Here is a 17,234-nt window from a genome sequence, read left to right as displayed (position 1 = left end):
GCTCTTCTTCTTGCGAACAATATAAGAAGTCCATTTGATATTAAATTACAATTTCCAACACCTTGAAAAGGGCTGCTGTTTTCTCAACCGTGTCCCATGACATGCTAGAAAGAGTAACATATGTGTCTGTGCCTGCAGCATCCAGAACGACACACACTCTTTATGATTGTCAAAGGCTCTGAAAAAACAATGATCGGACTAAAAGCTGACTTTGATATTCGACAACGTCAGCGCTCTGTTAGCGACTGGTCAGCCTGGACTTGCAAAACCGCGGAGAGTTCTGTTAATAAGATTTAGACAAGGTGAGTCAGAGAGAAAGAGTGCTAGTTTGTGTCTCAAGGGGTTGATTTGTTGGGACAGACGAATGTGTGTGGGTAGGGTGGGACGGGGGCTTAGGAAATGGGTCAGGTCAAATTCAGGAAGGTGAGCAGTGAGCAGGTGTGCCACCATGCGAGAAACCCCTCTCGTTCTTTGCCTCCAAAGTCTTTCCACATAGCACCTCTCCCCCCATCGCTTTCTCCTCACCTAAGTCATCAACACTTCAAGGGCTTGGGTGCTTTGAACAGCCCTCATGAATAGAGATGAGGAGCAGAAAAACTAATTTAAGGACAGCAAAGCCCAATTAAATGATAATAATGAAGCAGGTAGTGTGCTGATAAACAATAATTGTATTAGAAAGAGGAAAAGAAAGAAAATATAGAGTGAAATAAAATCGGATGCACGGATTTAAGTTGATGAGGCAGTATCATTTTTTTAGTACATTTAAACTTCGGGTCCTCTCACTCGATTGATAGAGAAAACAAAACAAGTATGACAGGCCCTATATTTATGATATAAATGTAAACCACAATAAAGAAAAAAAGTATCTCATGTGAAAGAATGCCACTAATGTTTGTCCCTCCCACAAGTAAAGGGGGAGTATTTTGAGCAAGTATTTTACTGCAGTACTTGTTTCATACAACTATTAAAACAATCTGACAAGATATCTGACATATTACTAGACAACCTCTCACATTCATGATGAAAATTCTATTTTGGTTTATTTCCTATAACTTTTCTCTTATTTTTTCTGCTGAATTTCAGTTAATATATTGCCAATTCTTGGCAGGTATTTTTTGTCCAGAGGATCATTAGTTAATGATTTATTCAAATAATTGCCATGAATTGTGAAAACAATCACATTAAATGCATTTTATAGAAAATGAAACCAGACTAAAACGGAGACAAACAAATCACTAGAAAAACATTGGAAATATTGAAAAAAACTGAGATAAATTGCATTTGTACTGGAGGATTTCTGAGTAACATCTTAACGGTTTCAAATGTCTCAATGTGAGATTTTTTTACTCTGAAGCTTTGCCAGGGTGTTTTGTCAATAAGGCTCCCCATTAAAACTACAGCCTGGTTCATCAAGACGCTAATCTTGCAAAATTTGCAGTTAATTTCCATGTTAATCTGATATACCATGTTTTGAGCATTGCAACTTTTCTTTCAGCTGTTACCTCCAGTGTTCGCCAAAGCAAATCATCTGCCTTCTCACAACCCTGTCCTCTGCGTCCTCTTCTCTCACACCCACTAACTTCATGTCCTCTTTCATTACATTCATAAATCTCCTGTTTGGTCTTCTTTTAGGCCCCCTGCAAGGCACCCTTAGCATCCCGCTACACAGATATTCCCTATCCCTCCTCTTTGTATATTCAAACTCTCTCTGTCCGGACACTGACTTCAGTTTTGAGCATTAATTGAGCCAATTTCTTTATAAAACTACTACATTTTTATAATACACTATAAACTGACAATTAAAGTGAATTAAAGCTGCTGGATGTTTGTACTGTGCATCCAGCAATGACACTTGATCACTATTCAAGACAAGGCACTGACTGAATCAACTGAGGCAGACAAGAGAACATGAATGCAGCCTTCACATGTGAGACTGCACTTTCAGGTGGGGTATGTGAAGCCAACAATCGCGTTGATTTGGAATAGAGAGGGGTTGACTGCACACTTACCAGAGTCGTAGCTTGGAGGTTTCATGTCACCTTGATTTAGCTCGGTCCCATATTTCAACTTGTGGTACTTTGCTCTGGAATTAAGCAGAAGCACACAAGTAAGAAAACAAGGTGGAGCAAAACCCCTGAAAAAGAGCTTCTTAAAAAAGTCTGCATTAGTTAACGCTCACTCAAAAACATCACCTTATCAGATTGTATGTTTGTTCCCGGCACAATATAGGGATACAATTCAAAGTCAACTAAAAACAGGATGTTTAAAAAATAGAAATCCCTCATCAAGTAAAATAAACAAGCTATTTATTTTATTATCATATAATATAGTGGAACATCATTGGCATTCAAGCAGCATTTAAACGCTGTAGCATGAACTATTCTTAGTTTAAAAGACCCTGTAAAAAACAGTGTCATCAGATAATTTTTAGAAAGACGTTGCGTACACTGTCAGATATTCCATACATTTAGTAGAAGATGAAAATCAGATTTGCATTAAACACAACACTGGACTTAATTCCAGCAAAATATCAAAGGGATATGTTAAATATGCCAGCCATTCGCCCCTGTGTGCTTCTTTGTACTGCGGGCTATTTGACCTGACAATGCAGCACAATTGTCATATTCAGCGTGGCCCCTGTCTTTTTTTCTGAAAATCTATCTGCAGATTTCTGACTGAGCTTTAAGTTTTGAAAGTTCAAAATGTAATGCAATATCACACATGAGATATAAAATAATATTTCTGAGACTTGTCAACTATTTAATTGAATAATACTTCTGAGTGTTCATCAATATTTCTGTAGACATAAAAGGATGCTAAAAAAAGAGCACACGAATAACATCTTTTCAGCTTTGGTGGGCCTGAGGTTTAGTTTCCTTCAATGACAGCACAGACTCAAATCAGTAAAAACCAGGAGAACTCTCACACAGTGAAATGCGTGCACGCGCGCGCGCACACACACACACACACACACACACACACACACACACACACACACACACACACACACACACACACACACACACACACACACACACACACACACACTACTCTGCTTCTTACTCAGAGGAAGCCCACTCCTCCAAGAAAATAGAAAATCAAATTTATTTTAAATTGGGTACATCCTACATTGAGTGAGCAATCTCATACTGCTTCCAGATACCCTTGGAGACATGACCTGTTGCTTAGCAACCTAGGATAGTGGTACTATTCTGGTTTAAGTGTGGCTCTGAGGCAGAGTCTAAGGTGATCTCAGGGGAGAAAAGTAAACAAATAAACTACAAACAGCCACAGAATGATTCCACACTTAGAAACCCTATAGATCATTTTCCTGTCATTTTAAATTTAGCAGAAACTTGACAGGCCTCAGTACTAATTAGTAAACTAAAAGCACTAATGGCCAAACCATTTGCAATATCTGCAATGAGTTAAGAAGTTGGGTGAAACCTTGATCGGGAGAATTGACACCAATGTGTCTCAGAATCCTTTCTCTGATCTCAAGAATTAATATGGGGCATAAGGACAGGAAATATTGAAAAGAATTCAGTATGTCAAGAAGCTAGTTCTTTGTTTTGACATTAAATATGTGGAAAATCCCATCAGGTAAACAGATAAATTTTGTGTTTCCTCTGAATTGTAGTTCAACAATGTATCAAGAAACTTTCCAAAAGCCTTTTAATAAATCATACCTCATTGAGGAGAACACCTTATAATGTATCCATTTCAATTCTTTTTGGTCCCTCATTTCAGATGTGTTTATTACTGCCTGCTATTTTCTTCTAATTTTTTCAGCCAATTTTCACTACTATTTTATGGCTGATTTCAATTAATCTTCTTAATAGTTTCATAACTACTTACTGATAAAGGTTTTACTGATGTTTAAGGGTGATAAATAGAAAATTGATTCATGGCATTTTCCCAAGGCTTTCACCAGAATTGATCAATGAAAAACTGATGAGATCAATGATGTGTTACAAAATTCAATATAAAAATAAAGGTAAATAATATTATTAATACTATGAGTCATACCACCTTACTTTTTTATTAACACATCACAGAGCCTGAATGGTGAGCACAGTGATGAAACACGCATTGGTTGCAATTAGCAATACAAAAATATTTTTTTTAATGGTGAGTTAATCCTGAGCTACAATAACAGAAAAAAAAACAAATATTTTAGTAAACATGGCTGCTTCTTAATTTTTTTCTCAGGGCTGTTGTTGCAGGTTTATTTATCTAGCATCCCAGCTACCATGGAGACATTTGTTGTGACCATCATAGGCTGATGCACTGAAGAATGGCAACAATGTAATTCTTCTGGTTTACTGCAGAAACAAAGCTGGGGCTGTGACCTCGAGTTGGCCAGGACACAATTCCCTGTCTACATCTTGTCCTTACACTGAAGGCGCTGCAGCATCATGAGCCTTACACAGCAAACAAGACCTTCCTGCCAACAAATGCTCCTGTCCAGAGACATCACACCAGTTGGACTCAAACAAACTCTCTGCCACTCTCACTTCATGACTGCAACTATTGACATAAGCTAAGAGGCATGAGAAATATAATGTAAGCAATAGCTAGATTTTCTTTTGGAATGATGGGAACCCTTTAACACATAAGCACGACAGAAAAGATGCGTTGTGTTCTCAAGAGCACAAAATACTCAAGAGTTTACATGTGTGAACCCCAAAGCACCGTGGAACTTTGTTCATTTCTCACAGGAATTAATATTTAGTGAACATCGAAAACATGGAACCACCGTGCCCGTTAAAGACTATCTGAGGTTTCAAGTGTGCTGTGGGTGGGTGGGCTGTTGTAGCAGGCAATAAGGTACTGACCTCTCTTGCTTCAGCGCGTACTCCAGCATTTTGATCCTCCTTACAAGGTCTTTTTTCAAATTCTCCTGGCCTTTTCTTTCCCCCTGCAGAAAGGCAATTTGAGCCTAAAACACAGAAAGAAGATTGTCAGGTCATATTTTTACATGGAGAAATATAGAAAGCTGCCTATAAATAGATTTTTTCCAGTTTCTGGCCATCTTCATTGTAGAATTGAGCTTGGCTGCAACAAAGACTTAAAAAACAGCTTCCACAAGGCAACATCTGACAACCGCTACTTTTGTTGGGACTGAAATAGGATGTTGTCAAATCAATATATGTGGCATGATAGGGAAACAGCAAATCTGTACTTTTCTATTTTAATCCAACCTACTTGCCCTCCCACACATCAACTGAGACCTCCCTCCTCTAAAATCCTCTCCCTCTCTACACAACACAGTCTCTTTTTAACAGGCAGCAGCTGTTGACGCACCCAGTCTGAGTCAGCATTACATTGATAGATATACTAGACACATGTATGCGCGCAGGCGGGCGCGGACACACACACACACACACACACACACACACACACACACACACACACACACACACACACACACACACACACACACACACACACACACACACACACACACACACACACAGGTAGAGGAGCTTATACTGTGGTATAAACAGCAGTAGGGGATAAATCCAATTGAGCAGATGACACAATGAGTTAAGCACTATCAATTGGAATCAGACATTGTAAATTGTAATCCATACAATATATTCTGCTCAATACAATTCTGGATTAGTAAGGACAATAAAGCCAAAATCAAGTGAGTGTGCTATAGTGAATTTAGGTGTTTTGGATCTGTATGTGTGAGGTGTGTCAGGTACAAAACTGCTTCATTTAGTTGCCATTTTTATGGTTTCAATCATTGTAAATCACCAACAGCAACGCAAAAAGTGAACTTCAGTTCGAATTTGAGATATATTGAAATATAGATTATATATTTACATAGAGTCCACGTAGATATATCATCTATCCTTCAATGCACTACATCGTAGACCAAAGGTTATTTTGGATGAACACAAATTGCAAGTCAGAGCAAAGGAATAGAAGCAGGATGAGGAGGCCCCTAGAAACTGGATGGATAACAGCAACACTCACTAAACTGTTCTGCTTTAAAAATCAAATGAAAATCAAACTTTTATTCTGAATTATTTAAATTTTCATACTGCATGTGATACAGAACAAAAATTGACCTGAATTCCTGCATTTCAAGCTACATGCAGAGGATGGTTCTAGTTTGAGTGGGTTGGATCACAGGTTCACAGAGATGGGAACGACTGTATCTTTGCTGCAGTCTGCAACAGTGTGTCATGACACCTCTTCAACCTTCTTCAAGATACAAACATCATTGCTTAATAATTCATTACAGGACCAATTTTGACACACTGGAGTCACATCGATTATTTGAAGTTATAAAAGATCAATCTACTTTTATTTTAGGTGAAAAAACTCAACACTTTAAGCATTTTATTATACACTGTGAAGTAACATTTGACTTTTACACAGGCACAAAGATATTTCATTTCCATCACCTCCTATTTTGATCAATTTCATTCCATTCTAGGACATAACTGTTCAGCAAAAATATTGCTTTCCACAACCCTGAGCAGCTAGTGCCACCATACATTGAGAGAAGCAAAATAGCAGTGGAGTTAAATAAAAAAAAAACCTTGAAGCCAAAATGGGCACGGTGCCGGGCAGAAAATTTCAGAGGAAAAAAAAATCACTTGGTGCACACTACGGAAAATATGGGAGGGGCACATACTAAAGGGCATAAAAAAGGGCAGGTAAGAAAATAAAGAAAATAATCACTGATTTAGAGGGCCCATACTGTGTGGCTCCCAGAACAACAGCCTTTAGCCTTGGGCTAAAGTGGCTACAGCCCAAATAGAAGGCAGAACCAATATGTTTGGTAATAAAACTTTAGCAAATGCAACAATAACCAAAATTGTAGATTGCTTAATTTGACATTCAGTTGAACGTAGTCTTTGTTTGGAACACATTTTGAAAACGGAGTCATTTTGTAGAATATGTATATACATATATATGTTAAAACTAAAGAAAGAAATTACAAAATATTTGTTCTGACAGTAGCTTGAAATTGGCAGATGAAAATGGAAAAGCATTGATTGTCTGGTCTGCATTCATTATTTTTCTGTTTGTTTTCCATTTTTTCTCAGCTGGTGTTTTGTAACAGACACAGACAAAATATTCCTCAGGATCATTATTACCACTAGGACTAAATAGTAACAGAGTGACCACCCAGAACAGCACAAGTTGTGAAACAATAAACTTAACTAAGTGCTGTCAAAGGGACAGCAAACTTTATTGAATCTGTATAAGATTTGTGTGTTTAATTGTGCATCTTTTAGAGTATGGTGCCATTTAGTGAAGGATCAGAAATTGCTGGCTAGTCCAGCAATGAATATGCAACACCTGTGAATGGCTTCACAGAATGACCTACAGCATGAAATACATTTGAGTCAGATAGATTCATTTAGTTAAAAGTTTGTTAGAATAGACTTCATTTCTTAGAAAATTAGAGAGAAGAAAAAAAGATAACATGATACTGTTCAAAATCAAAACAGGAAGTAGACCACACTAGCGGAGCTCAAATGTTAACTAATTTGTTCAAAACAAAGTCTCACTTTTGTATGTGGTGTTCAGTTACGCCATAGCCAAGTGATACCAATACGCCTTAATATTAATTGCAGTTAGGAACAATGATCTTTATTACACATTTTCGCCTATTCAAATGAAAATACCGGGTACATCACAGTTAATCACAGGGCAACAAATACAAACACAACCATTCACAAGCCTGGGCAATTTAGGATTTCCTATTAATCGATTACATATATTTGTGGGTGATAACCAGAGAACCTGGATAAAACCCATGGGGAAAATATGCAAACTCCACACTGTCAGAATCGAACCAGGGACCTTCTTGCTGTACGGCGGAGGAGATAATTGCTGATTGTTTATAGCATCATACTGAGACTTACAGAATAAGCTAAGAAACTTGCAAATGTCCAATTTCCAGCCTACATATGGACATTTCACAGATGTTGAATATGAGTGATAATCTTTTTTCAACTTTATATTTCCATATCCTACCTCAAATGTCCTGCATTATTCTCCACAACAAGTACCAATAACGGATTGTCAGAAGAGCCATTTCAGACAGATAATCTCATGCAAAAAAGTAAAAACTGCACTTTAACTCCAATTTCACTGTAGACAAAACTATACATTTTCATAGACTGAGAACAACCCTTCACATGAAGGCCTGGCTAGGGGATCCCTGGCATTCCATGGTGCCAAAGATAGAGAAGAGTGCGGCTCTGTGAATCTTTGGCTTGCCATCTCCCCTCCATCAAACATTAACCTTGGGAGGAATGCAATGAGTCAACTCGGGCCATAAAGAGACACAGGAAGCATTTAATTCCAGGCCTCACACTGACAGCATTATTGGGCTGCGGGATAAGGGCTCTTTAGTCTGTCGGATTCTGAGACACGTAGAAAGGGACATCCATCTAGAGAACAGGGCTTTTCAGAGACAGGAAAGGGGGAGTAGGGATAGTCTAATGACTAGGGAGGTAAAGAAAAAAAACAAACAAACAAATGTAAGGATACACTTTATGCTAATATGGGAATCAGGTTTGTGCTCTTAGATTGAATGAAATTATTAAATTAACTCATATAACAATGATGAATGCTCACAGCAATAGCTTGTATTTTTTAACATATTTGAATGAAAAGCGTAAATAAGTATAAATAAGCATACGGTACATTCAAAATATTAAAAGTATTCTCTGTACCATTTTACTTTATGTAAGAAAATAGAAATAGCTAAAGTATTCTAGTATTCTAGCAATACTAATCTTAAGGAAAGCCGTAAATGTTGGATTAGTAATGTGTAGCTTTGTATTTAACTGTTCTGAGCACAGAGGCAAATCAAATATATGTATCCCTCCCTTTTCCACTAATTATTCAGACAGCTACTATGTGATGACTATCAACTACAACCAGACTATTTATATTTCAAATGAAACCACAATATCTGACATTTATGAATTCCAAGCATGTTTTCTTCCAGACGTGTTTTGCATCATTTGCACAGACATTGACAACACAAAGAGGCTCTTTGACCTAGACAGAATGAACACAGTGAAATCCAGCATGGCAGAACTGCGCTCACTCCATTTGTAAAAAAAAAAAATTCAGTGGATACTTATACAGCCTCAGAGCTCACACATACAAACAAAATGGTCACACATGGCAGTCCCTCAGCTGCGGTCGGGACTGATGGAGGAGGTGTAATCCCATATTTACAATGCAAACAACCTGCTTTCAATGAACACTGGGTTTTCGCATTGCTCCTGTAAACCCATGAGCACCATGATGGCCAACCTGATAACAAGCCAAGTGCATTCCAGGCATGCCATTACTCCAACAGCAACAGAAAAAAAGCAGCAAAACAAAAAAGGCAAGGCAGGTGCGGCAGCTACTGTAAAATGGCTACAGCATGCAACGTTTTTCAATCTAGATGAAAATTTATAGCAAATCTATGGCCCAATTGAGACAACAGGTTTAGAGCTGACACCGAATTTAGAGATTCCAATTTTAATAATTTGGCTTATATTCCAGTCATGTTTGCTCAAGTAAATTTTAATTCTATTGAACAATCTGAAAACCCACTGCATCAACTCTCAATTCACTGCATATTACAGTGAGATGTACAATAGCTCTACATTTACATGTCAGTTTCATAGTAAACTTGTTTATTTTCTCTAAAGAACTTTTGCACAGACTAGAATTGCAATAAATAACACATACTTACATAAGTAAGTAGACACATACTTACTTACATAAGCTGTATTGTTTCGTTATCAAATAAAAAAATATTAAGGGATACTTAGGATCCATACTTTTTTTTTACATGATTCATATAAGAAAGAAGAAGCTGTGACTTCAATATACATTCTAATAAATAGTAAACCTTAACCAGTATCAGATACTCACTATGAAATTTGTCACAAAAAGAAAGATGGCTGTCAATATTTCCCATAGTGGAGTCTTTAAATGTCTTTCTTTTAAAACTTAGTGAGGCAGAAGCATTATTCTTACAACATCCAAAAAGAATTCCTGTCACCATAAGAGGGTTTATTCCAGTGGTCCCCAAACTACGGCACGGGGGCCGGATACGGCCCACCCCCACATTTTGCCCAGCCCCTGAACAATACCAGAGATGCATTATGATTTTTTTTTTTTCATTCTGGCCACGTATTGTGACTTGCACATGCTTAGAAGGTAACATTCTATCCCACCCTTCTACAGTTTGTGCCTTATCTGAAATCTCCCTAAAAAAAAAAAAATCCTGGACACACCCCTGTCAAATAACACGGAATAATCGCGAAACATTAGGTAACAGAAAAATAGATTCAGAATGCAGGGTATTTAACCTGCAGTGGATGAACGATAATTTTTTTGTTCAATTCAAAGAAAAAGGCTATTTGTCTCATCTGTCAAGAAGTGGGACAAAGACATTATTCAGCGATAATATTATTATTAATTTTCTGATTTTTTTTTCCTGTCAAGATCCCAGAGAGGGTTAATTTTTGGTTATGCCTTGCTTTCTGGAACACAATAAATGCTACGTTTAGACACCTCTGCAATGGTCAGTTTTTGTTATAAACTGAGGGAAACACACACACACACACACACACACACACACACACACACACACACACACACACACACACACACACACACACACACACACACACACACACACACACACACACACACACACACACACAATTAAATATATACACACACACAAATATATATACGTACATATAATGATACACAGACACATACATATATATACATATGCACACACAGACAGACAGACAGACAGACAAATATATACTTCTTCTCCTATCTCCTTTTGGCTTTTCCCTTCAGGGATCGCCACAGCGAATCAACCTTTTCCATCTAACCCTATTCTCAGTATCCTCCTCTCTCACACCAACTACCTTCATATCCTCTCTCACTACATCCATAAATGTTCTCTTTGGTCTTCCTCGAGACCTCCAGCCTGGCAGCTCCAATTCCAGCATCTGTCTACCAATATATTCACTATCCCTCCTCAGTACATGACCAAACCATCTCAGTCTGGTTTCTCTGACCATCTCTCCAAAACATCTAACATGTGCTGTTCCTCTGACAGACTCATTCCTGATCCTATCAATCTTGGTCACTCCCAAAGAGAACCTCAGCATCTTCATCTCTGCGACCTCTACCTCTGCCTCTTGTCTATTAATCACTGTAACTTCACACACACACACACACACACACACACACACACACACACACACACACACACACACACACACACACACACACACACACACACACACACACAGTATAAATATATATATATCTTCAAGAATTACACAAACTCCTATAAACATTACATATCTATTTGTCTCCAACTGGCCTGAGCCAGAAACCAGAAGGTCAAACAGATGAACAGTAAGAAAAACTAAGATGCAAATGCTGTGCCTTGATCCATTTAGGGTGTGCTTCTTAACCTCTGATATGATAAAAGATTTATTTAGTGCTATAAGGAACAGGCAGGACTACATCTTTAAGCCCACATATATAAAAACAGAACACACAGCCTTGCTCTTTGCAGAAAAGTTCACATTAAAAAATACAGTATGTCTCTCTTCTCCTCAACCATTTGTTACAATTTTTATCTCATCACGACTTTCCACTTTAGCTTCACTTTACACTTTGCTGTCACACTGCTCTTGTCAACTCGACAATGCTGTGCTACTTTATATGGGGTGAAAGCAAGCAAAGGCAGCAGGCTGGACCTCTTCAGGATGAGAGTTACTAATTCCATGTTGCTGCATTAACATTACACCTGAATGACCAGCTACATATTTTAAAATCAAAAGCTTAAAATGGGGTTTGCCCCCATTATGGAAGGTGTGGAAGGTCATATGGAAGGTATGCTTCCATATGATCAGTAAAACAACACCCAAAATATAGTTGTAAAATCCTGTGCCTCACTCCAGGTTTACAGAGTAGGTGTGAAGGGAAAAAAAACAATAGAAATATCTCATCATAAGTGCAAACATTAACTGGTGTGGATCAGAATCTTAGTACTTCATAGTTGTGTAGGAGGTGTAGCAGAGGGAGACATAAACTTCAGCGGAAGCATGGAAGCAATCGGTGCCCTCTAGGCTCTTCACTCTGCATGCATCGGTGTGTATCAAATACTATGCTCATTCTAATTCTCTGTTCCCTTCTTGTTTGACAGGACATCAACAACTTTATGGGATTGTATGGTTTTTAGCCACCTAAGAGACTTTGTTTTTTTTCGAGAATCCTGCAAGGTTCTAATGTTCGGAAGGAAACCGTTACAATCAATAGAGCAGATGATAGTTAAGCAGTGTTTGCATGTTGTAACACTAAATGTAATTGCACCTGAAAATACTGAGGGTCATTCTTTAACATTAGCATCACAAGACATTAATTTAATCAACCAATGGTGACCTACAGTCACCAATCGATTTGTGAACATAGGAGTACCTGCTAGAATAAACGTACAACAAACACATCAGTTGTTGAAAAATAGAAAACTGAACAGTAAATCAAATCTGCCAAAAATTTACAGACAATAATTGGTGAATACCATCTTGCACTCTCATGAACATACAAATTATATGACCCTGAAATGACTGTTCATGTTGACATACTCAATGTCAACACAACACAATACACTAAAGGCAAACAACATTTACATCAATATCTTTACGAAAGAAGCTACTTGCTATCATATTGTCAAAAAACATCTGATTATGTTTAACAGGTTGAATGGAAATGTGATAGACAGGACACCTGAGATTAATTGTAAAACTGAGGCAGACGATCACCAGCCACACACAGACAGACGAAGGCATCAATTGTGAATGAAGGTAAAAGAGTCAAGCTGATGGGCCGGCAAGTCTGCTCTCCAGCCAAGGAGAGATCTCTGTATGAGCCCAATGGGGATAGCTGATTGAGGCTTTTAGGATCAGGCTTTAAGAAATAGGGACGAACACAATCCTTTTTACAATAACCAGGTCACACATAACATTTGACAAGTAATTCAATCATTGTGGTGCAAGTGTTGATTGATACTATTGCATCTAAGACTTTGGGGACTAAACTCCTATGTGAGGAATTATATCAGTTATTCACTTCTGCAAATCCTGAGATGTTTGTGTCAGCCAGCCCATGTATTCCTTGTGGTAAAGCATGTGCTTTGCTTGTCTGTGCTTTCCCAATCTGAGGTGAACACTGAGAAGGCAGGCAAAAATAACTGGAGCTTGGTGGGTGGACAAAGTATCATTTGAGGAGTGATGCTAACACCCATTTCTGAATTCCACAGTCCTAATTTGTTTTTAGTTAAAAAAAAAATTACTTACTATTTTGGTAAAAGACTTCTTTCAATACAATTTGTTTAATCAGATAGGAAATAAAAGCAAAAACGTGTAATCTGGAAATATACACTTTCTCCAAACATTAAACAAAAAGATTCATAGATACAGGAAGAGATTTGTAAAAAAAAATGAATAAACAATAAATCTATCAATGAAGTTATGAAATGTCCTGCGTGCAGCTCTACAGCAAAATTGATGAAATGATGAAATTCTTTCAAACTTAACAACTCTTCAGTATTTACTTTTGAATCTCAACTTTGCTATAACATATTTTCCTATGGTGCAGTCTTCAGAGACAAACAACTGTTCTACACCAAAGCACCTGCATCACTCCACACCAGTTTATCTATTTTTTTCTACATTTCAAGCCCATGTTTGTTCTTTTTCTAGTAGTTGTGGAAGGCATTTTATAATTACTGATTATAATTAACTGGTTATTTTCAGATCACTCAATGAAAACAACAATTAAATAAGCTCTTAAATAAGCTCTCTGGTAAATTTCCAATACTTTCCAAAGCTGTTTGTGGTTGGGTTGGTTAATAAAGATAAAAATACTATTCATGGAGGGTTCTATTCCACAAGTCCAAAAAAAAGTACACAAGTGTTCGAGCCCATATTTACACTGTTGGCAGAGTAATCAGTGTAATGGAAACAACTGATATATCTACAGTATTATAGTATTTCCACAACTGGCAAGAATTTGAATTTAGTATAGATGTAATCAATCATTATAATTAAAAAAGGGAAAAAAGGCAATTTGATCCTTCAAGAAGATTTATAGATCAATGTTGTCTGTCACTACCAATTGATCAGACAGCTGCCACTGAAGACAGCTTACTAATAATTTAGTCCCACTCTTTTTTGTGTTACTAAGACAATAACTAGGGCTGTAACCTTTCACCAGTACTTGTGCACTAATCTACTTGACTGAACCAATCAATTGATTATCAGTGACAACTCAGCTGGAGTCTAATGGTGACTGACAGGCAATGGATCTCACAGAAGAGGCACAGTAGTGGGAACTGTGCAGTTTGTAGAGAGGTGTGGCTCTGAGCATGACCTAACAGGCTGGATGACATTCCTGTGAGCTCTGGGTATTGACTTCGACACAAACAGACAGAAAACACAGCTTCTACAGTCTTCCATTCAATTACCTCAAAACCTACAAGAAAAGTAGGGGGGTAGAAGATCTAAAAACTTGAATTACACCCAGAATTGGATAGAATATAGAACACCAACATTTGCCTTAATTTTTACCTTTCCTTCCTGAAAGAACATATCCATCCTCATCAAATATTAGCAATAAATATTGCTAATATTTAAAAAAAATTGCAAATATTAGAGTTGTGCATTGTATCAATAAAGATTAATGAGTGAAAATATTGTCAAATTGTGCCAGGGTATTATCATTTTGTGAAATAAATTTTGTTTGCAAATTAGAATAAAATTACATAAAATAAGAAATACATATTAAACTTAAATCACCTAAAAAAAAGAATGTCTAAATCAAAAAAATGGGTACACATTAACATGAAAGAAAAAAATAAATGTATAACATTGGGAAGAAATTACTGTAAACATAGGGAGGGTAAAAGCAAGCAGTCATAAGAACCGTAGTGAGAACTGGGGCAGTCGGAAAATTAGAGATAAAGTATATTTCTAAATATTCTCATTGATGACATAAATATTATTAATGCCAGATCAGTCTATGCTTTGTATACGAAGATGTTAAAAAAAGGTTCATGAATCTTGGTCTACAGAGGTGTTTTTTTAGGTGTTTGTAAGGGGGACATCACCAAGCTGGGTTTCTGTTTGATTTTTTTCTAAAACTCACTATCTCTCAGTTATAATGCAGGACAGGAAGAATAAAAGGAACAATGTTCAAAAACAACACAAAAGTCAGCATTTTCGTATCGCAGTGATTTAAATGTGAATTATAGGTGAGACGGACATTTGAAATGCTGGACTGCTAATGGACACAATAACATGCCCGATACATCAGCCACCTATATTTAGGTTAGAATGACTGCTCCCCAAATCCCCTCTCCAGAAAAAATAATAATAATTATGCGCTGAGTGTTTTCCTGCCACAAACAAACCATCTAATAAGCCATTTGGCCAACTCACTGTGCCGCAATTGGTACTGCTGTTTCAATGATAAGCCAACTTAATGGAATCAGACAGGAAGCTCGATAGGCCATCCAATGGAAGCTGCCCGAGCTGTTTCAAAACCCCACTACAATGCTTAGTGTATTCATGTACACCGTGTTAACAATGCAGTGTCTTCCTCTACGCTATGTGTTAGTGTTAATGTAAAGATGGAGCTGAAAGTTGTCAAAAGCAGGTGAGGAGGAGAGGCTTCTACTCTCAGGAAATAGGGCCCTAGATGAATGTAAGAAGAAAAATCCCACTTTCAAATAAAAATTAAAGCTTAGAACAGAGGAGCATGAGGAACGGTCTGTGCATAATGTAACTGAATGTACTTAGTACAGGCCGCACTCGTAAAACTCAAAGTCTATCAAATGCCACTATGCTTGATTAAAAAAGTTCAATAGTCTGAAAACATAAAATAACAAACCCATGCAGGAATTTATACATGTCAACAACATAGATGCGGTGCCATTACACATGAACAGTGACTGTAGTTGTAGAAAGCAAAAATAATAGTTGATGCTCCCCATTACATTAGTAACAACTCATAAATATTGGTTGAAATGTTTGGACTAAAATCTTGGTCTCATAAAGTACTTCAAGCTAAAACCCCTGTTATAGTTTAACTAAATGCGCCATTATCTTTATTTTACTCAGGAGTGGCAGTGACACAGTAGCAAGCTCATGATGGGGTTGGTAACGATGCAGTTACTCTTAATGCGGTGTGTAATCTACGAGCAGCGGCAGGTTTACAGGCACGTTGGTTGCTTGGCTTAATTCCCATTTGTTTTTCTGCATCTGGCAGAAAGTGTGGCGAACAAAATGACGGCAAGTAAACGTAGTCATATGTTATTGCTACTTGTTTAGCATCGACAATATTACATTTGCCGTCCGTCATATAATCTAGTCTGCTTCTTCAGGGTATCAACTCAACAGGACAGCAACAGCAAACAAGTTCGGAGGTTTTAGCCCGTCGCGCAGAGCCGTCGCGACGGCGGAACGGGGGGGCGCTGCTGCGCCTTTAGCTCCTGCGCTACAGCTAACAGCTAGCTTAGTAACGGGAACAATCAAACACAGAAACCGAAATCTACTTCCTTCAAAGCAATGACGCTATACCCCAACACTGCTGTTGATATGCAGTCGTGTGTGCATATAATACAGTCGTTTCACCTGTAATTCGGCCCTCTCCACCTCCCATTGTGCTCTCTCTACTTCGAAACGGGCCCATTCGTGCTGCAGGAAGTGCAAGATCCCCGGGATACTGTACTGCGCCCTGGCCGCCTCCCCGGCGTCGCCATCAGGCAGCGGCCCTTTCCCACTGCCTGGTAAGACCGAGTTGTTATTATTGTTGAAGAAAACGCCGGGCCCTGCCTGTTCGTCCATGGCCGGGCTCGGTGGAATGGGTTGCCCGTCGTCTCACTGGTTCTATGTGCTAAATACAAACGGAAAGGTAGAAGACTGTCGACAGCGGTCTGTCTTCCCGAGTCCGAAGAATGAACTCACTTTGACAGCTAGCTGTCATTGGATGACGTCATCGAAGCGGCCCCTCCCACACCATGTTGGCTGGAGGCGTTCGATTCATCCACCAAGACACCCCGAAGGAGCATCGTTACGCATCTGTTATACAAGAGGAAACATCGTTACATGCCTGGATTTTAAAACCTGTTTATCCCTCTCGGTCTAACTACCGAC

At 38.2% G+C, this 17,234-nt stretch overlaps 1 protein-coding gene across 3 annotated transcripts in view; it reads right to left on the bottom strand.

Moving 5' to 3' along the window:
• Nucleotides 1-17,042, bottom strand: part of LOC147236321 (striatin-like) — a 30,477-nt gene extending 13,435 nt beyond the window's left edge. For all 3 annotated transcript variants that reach the window (XM_086166924.1, XM_086166933.1, XM_086166942.1), the window contains exons 1-3: nucleotides 16,713-17,042; nucleotides 4,839-4,942; nucleotides 2,010-2,083 (exon numbers count right to left, since the gene is read on the bottom strand). In XM_086166924.1, coding sequence (XP_086023050.1) covers nucleotides 2,010-2,083; nucleotides 4,839-4,942; nucleotides 16,713-16,925 — 391 coding nt within the window. In that variant the 5' untranslated portion in view covers nucleotides 16,926-17,042. The remainder of the gene's footprint in view (nucleotides 1-2,009; nucleotides 2,084-4,838; nucleotides 4,943-16,712) is intronic.
• Nucleotides 17,043-17,234: the final 192 nt, after the last annotated feature.

Source organism: Fistularia commersonii, chromosome 2 (assembly GCF_037954325.1).
Source record: "Fistularia commersonii isolate RoL2024-O1a breed Wild chromosome 2, RoL_Fcom_v1.0, whole genome shotgun sequence".
In the NCBI taxonomy this organism is placed as follows: domain Eukaryota; kingdom Metazoa; phylum Chordata; class Actinopteri; order Syngnathiformes; family Fistulariidae; genus Fistularia; species Fistularia commersonii.
Note: the sequence above shows the minus strand (reverse complement) of the source record. Positions and strands in the feature narration are given on the sequence as shown.